At 65.4% G+C, this 4,781-nt stretch overlaps 2 protein-coding genes across 2 annotated transcripts in view; one reads left to right on the forward strand and one right to left on the reverse strand.

The window, feature by feature from the left end:
• Nucleotides 1-333: 333 nt before the first annotated feature.
• H696_03060 (hypothetical protein) lies at nt 334-3,651 on the reverse strand. The gene is made up of 7 exons (XM_009496948.1): nt 3,433-3,651; nt 3,094-3,286; nt 2,915-3,001; nt 2,557-2,784; nt 1,503-2,312; nt 718-1,144; nt 334-494 (listed from the first exon to the last, which is right to left on the reverse strand). The coding sequence occupies exons 1-7, from the start codon at nt 3,576-3,578 to the stop codon at nt 397-399; spliced, it is 1,989 nt and encodes a 662-aa protein (XP_009495223.1). The 5' UTR covers nt 3,579-3,651; the 3' UTR covers nt 334-396.
• A 796-nt stretch (nt 3,652-4,447) lies between these two features.
• Nucleotides 4,448-4,781, forward strand: part of H696_03061 (30S ribosomal protein S17) — a 1,314-nt gene continuing 980 nt past the window's right edge. The window contains exon 1 of the mRNA XM_009496949.1: nt 4,448-4,642. Coding sequence (XP_009495224.1) covers nt 4,451-4,642 — 192 coding nt within the window. The 5' untranslated portion in view covers nt 4,448-4,450. The remainder of the gene's footprint in view (nt 4,643-4,781) is intronic.

Below are 4,781 nucleotides of genomic sequence, written 5' to 3' on the forward strand. Positions count from 1 at the left end.
CCCCACGCCGGCCCCTCGCCTCTGGCCCGCGTGTGTCTATAGTCGGTTCCGAGGTGTTGCCGGCACCCCCAAATGGCAGGGGTCCCCCGGCCCGCATGTGTCGCCCGCCCGTTCGCTGGTCGGGGGCCCGCGTCTTTTTGCTGCTGCCCCCCCCCCCCCCGCCTCCCCACTGGTGATCGGGTCTCCCCACCCGGGATGGACAGAAGATGGGCCCCCAGGAAAAAAACAACAACGACCCAACTCCTGACGCATGGTTCAGGTCCGTGGCCCGTCTGGCTCTCCGACACTTTATTTCCATTTCCCCCCGTGGCCCGCGTCTGTTAACGGGGGGGGGGGGGGGGGGGGGCGAGAGACATTCGATGCCTTTGGCAGATGCTGGACGACCACATGCGTCCATTAGTTAGCTGCCAGGGCTGCCCCAACGCTGGACCCATCCTTCGCGTGCTGGAGCGAGAAGCGCCCGCCGACGCGCGGTCCGAACAGATCCGTCAGAGCTGGCACACGAGGATTCGGCGTGGACACAGGAGGGGGGGGGGACAGCGGAGAATGTGCCAGGTGGCAAGGTGAGAAGGATGGCAGCATGTGTAGAGGGTGTGGGCAGGAGGGGGGGGGGGAGACGCGGGCCGGCAGCAGACCAGGGGCAGACAGGCAGGAAGGCAGACGGAGAGGAGGAGAGAAAGACAAGAGAGGGGAGAAAAGTGCCCAAGGCGAACGAACCCCGATGCATGCGCCCAGGGAAGTGCGGATAGAACTCGAAAACCGATCCGTCGATGCCGAACAGCAGGCGCTCAGCCGCCGGAACCTCAACTGCGGCATCGCCCGGCGGGCCCGCGTCGCACAGGCCAAATGCCACCTCCTCCGGGGGCTGGCCCTGGCCACCGGGGCCGGCTGCGATCTCCGTCTCAGTGGGCGAGGTGCCAAGGAGCATCTCCGGATCGAGCGGCTGGCCTGCCACCTTCAGGGCGCCCAGCTCGGCCACTGTCAGGGGCGCGAGAAGCCGGCTGGTCTCCGACCGGGCCAACGACACGACACGGGCCAATGGCTCCGAGCCAAGGAGGCCCGTCTGCAAGCCGATAGCCGCGATCCCGGCTGCCGCTAGGCGAGCAGCGCGGGCTGACACATACGATGCGGTCATGCCGAGGACCTAGTGTGTGTGTGTGTGTGTGTGTGTGTGTGTGCGCGTGTGTGTGTGTGTGTGTGTGTGCGCGTGTGTGTGGCCGTCCAGATGGCCCGACACGAGATGGAGCACGATCCTGTTGTCAGCATCCGATTGAGGAAGGCAAACGGCCCCCCCCCCCCCCCCCCCCCACAGGCAGCAGCCGGCTCCCAGGCGCGGAGCTGGGCAGAGGGGGCTCCACAGCAAGGGACTAGGCGCGCGCGTGGGTGTCCCGGCCCGCCGCCGCCGCCGCCGCCGCCCCCCTGGGCTGTCCGGTTTTAGTGCGCCAGCGCGATCACCCCCCCCCCCCCCCCCCCCCGGGGAGGATGGTGGCAAAGGTACATACCAGCAGCTCGACCAGATAGTCATCCAGGGGATTTTCAGGAGACGACGGCAAACGGACACCGAGCAGGGCGGCCAGCTCGGTCAGGAGGTCCCGAGCAGCAGGCTCCAGCGTCTTCCGGGACACCTTATCATCCCCACGCAGGGCCATTGCCAATCGCAAGAAGAGCTCTTCACAACGGGCCAACGTCTCGCCAGACCACCGGCCAGCCGCATCCAAGAACGCCTGAACATCGTCCGATGTCGGCAAGTCGCGCGTGAGCTGGCCAAAGAGCACTCGCGGGTGAGAGGTGCCGGGCACGCCGCGCGCCGCAAGGTGCCGAAGAGTCAGCAGGGCCAACTCGCCGAGATACAACCCGGCGATGCACTTCTCAAAGCGCTGCCGGCCCGGGTGCACAGATCCCATGTCTAGCAGGTCGTCATACGGCGTGAAGGGCAGGGCCATTGGCGTGCTTGGCGGCTCATCCGGGACATCGGCGTCTGGCTCAGTGGCTGGTTGGCGGAAGGAGAGCAGCCGCTCGGCGAGACCGGCCCGGCGGTTTGCCTCCTCCGGGGCCAGCGGCATGGATCCGAATGTGCCCCATTCGATATTGAGGACCATCGAGTCCGCACGAGTCACGGCGGTCGTTGGAAGATCGACCTTGTCGTGGAGTTTACCGACCAACTCCACGCGCTCCATGTAGGCCGCATTGGCGCCGGTCCCGAGGATTACCCCGCTCACCAGGTTCCCCTGATCCGGTCCCACCGAATAGGCGAACGAAATCAACGTGCCAACTGTATCGTTGATGATGGCCGTCACGCGGTAGGGAACATCCTTCGGAAGATCAGGATGGTAGCGTGTGCAGGGGAGGGGAGAGCACCCAGACACATGGAGTGGCGAAGCACGAGTGAGTAGGTGATGGGCACATTCGAGGAGAGGGTGGCATGAGGGGCGAGAGGGAGATAGGGGGGGGGAGGGGGGAGGGGGGGAGAGAAGTGGATGCGGATGGGAGAGAGGCCGGGTGAGGTGAACGGGGAAAAATGCCCACCGGAGGATATTAGCTCGGGTCCGCACGTACCAGAGCCTCCAGCGCCGTATTCAGCAAGGCGCCCACATCCTCGCCGATGACGCCCTGCGTGGAGAAGCCCTTGGTCCAATTGGTCAACCGCGCGGAGGAAAGGCCATCCTGCTGGGTGGGGAAGGAGAAGGTGAAGGCCAGTGGTGCGGGGCCCTGTCCCGGCTCGGGAAGATACTCCGGATGGAGCTTCAAAAACCCAGCGATGCTGGCGGCAATGAAGCCGAACAGCTGGACATGGCTGTCAGTGAAAGGTCGAGCAAAGGGCGCGGAATGTATCGCAGGGGGACCCCGGGCGGAAATGAAGGACCCCACACCACCAATGCCCTGTCACTGCCGAGGAGGACAAGCAAGCGCGTACATCCTGGGCGTTACCATCCTTGGCGTAACCGGGGATGGTGTACCGCTCGGAAACGGTCTCGGCGCGGCCTTCGCCCAAAAGGTGGGTCTGCCGATGGCAGCATGCGCAAGGGCGCAAGGCCGGAGCAGGTTAGCGAGTCGAATGCACAAGGACAGGACAAGAGTCGGGGGCAGACGTACCCCCACCACGCGGAAATTCGTCCCACCCAGGTCCAGCGCCAGGCAGTGGCCCCGCTCGGACCCATCAGGCAAGCGCGTCACATGCGAGGGAAGCATCTTCAAGAAGCCCGGATGGTCCGGGGTCACCCCATCCTCCGGACGAAGGGTCCCCGGGGCGGGCAGGCCGCGCTGAAGATCCGCCAGAAAGCGCAGCCTACCGACAGCGTGTGGCACAAGCGGTGAGTGGGGGCCCTCGGTCAACCGAGGCACGCGGTGGGGGTGGGAGAAGGAGCAGGAGCAAGAGGCAGGGCGAGGGGGAAATAGCTTCCCATGCATGCTGAGAGGGGGCTGGTTTCGCACACAACAGTCGCTAGATCCGAGGCTGAAAGGCCGAACACCGATGCCAGATAGGCATTGGTGGCCAGAAGGAACTCGCTGTCCTCCGCTCGAAGGGCGAGGCCCCGAATGAGGCTGGAGAAGGACTCCGGCAAAGGGGCGACAGACATGGGGCCGGCCGGGGCTACAGGTCGGGAGGCGCCGGTGGTGGAGGGGAAGGGGGGCGGAGTGGCAAAGGGGGGGGGGGGAGAGAGCGAGGGTGACCAGCCCCGGCCCTGTTCTGCCCCGAGCTCGCGAGCTGAAAAGGGCTCAGCGGGCAGGAGCAGGAAGATCGCATACTCCCCTAGCCAGATTGCCCTGATCTAGCTCACGGCCCGTAGGGGTGTGCCCTCCGTCAGGAGAGGGCGACTGGCCCTCACCCTTGTCGACACCCGGGCAGGGGGGGGGGGGGGGAAAAAAAGTTGGAGCCAGCAGCCAACACGTCAGTGCCGCAAAAAATAACAATAAAAATGAACGCTTCCCCGTTGAAACCCGGAGGCATCTTGACCATCCTCTTCAGCCGAGTTTTTTTCATGGGTCATCCGCCCGTGCTGTCTGTCTGACGGGCTGAGAGGCGCCCATCTCCCCCGCCCGTGGGAGTCACCAAGCTCAAAAATACTCCAGCCCGAAGATAATGTATTTCTCGGCAGCGAGATGACGCATGACCCGATATCGGTCACATGGACGTCACACCACTGAAGAATGCCAAAAGCAGGGCGACCCCCCTCGCCCGGCCTGGTATGCCTCGAGTTTCTCTTGGAGGAGGCCTGGGCAGAGGCGGGCTGGGGGCGGGGGGGGGGGGGGGGGGGGGACGGCACACGCGCGCTCGCGACGCCGTGGACTGGCCCCGGGGCCAGGCAATATGCCCGTCTCGAGAGTGTCCTGTCCTCTCGCTTCCCAGCGTGGAGGGTGTCCCTCCCCGGGGGGCCTGGCCGCTTGAGGGCGTTCTGCAGGCTGTGGCAGCGCCAAGAGATCCCTCCCCGAGGTCGACCCCTTTCCCTGGATGGTCAGCCTCCCCTCCTTCCCCTTCTACCACCATCCCTCCTCCTTTTGCCTGCTGCCCGCCCTCCGCCGCTTCTCTTCCAACGCAACAATGCCGCCCCTCTCGCTTGTCGGGACTGTCATCCGCTCGGCCATGCAGAAGACCGTCACCGTGGAGGTTCCCCGCTACTACAACCACCATCTTTACCGCAAGGTGCGCGACATCTTCCTTCCTCCTGTCTGTGGTGACTCGCTCTCCTTGCTTGCCAGCCGTCCGCATGTCTGCGCTGCGCTGCGCCGCGCTGCCTCTTGTCTGCCTCCTTGTGCTCTTGCTTCCCCCATTCCCCCCCCCC

The sequence above is a fragment of the Fonticula alba genome (genome assembly GCF_000388065.1).
Source record: "Fonticula alba strain ATCC 38817 unplaced genomic scaffold supercont2.4, whole genome shotgun sequence".
NCBI lineage: Eukaryota > Rotosphaerida > Fonticulaceae > Fonticula > Fonticula alba.

Bases quoted from the DNA above. Each gene is read 5' to 3' on its own strand.
- H696_03060 (XM_009496948.1), bottom strand. From the start codon at position 3,578: ATGTCTGTCGCCCCTTTGCCGGAGTCCTTCTCCAGCCTCATTCGGGGC. The intron at 2,313-2,556 runs GTACGTGCGGAC...GATCTTCCGAAG, and splicing joins ATACGGCGCTGGAGGCTCTG to GATGTTCCCTACCGCGTGAC. The intron at 1,145-1,502 runs GTATGTACCTTT...CACACACACTAG, and splicing joins ACTATCTGGTCGAGCTGCTG to GTCCTCGGCATGACCGCATC.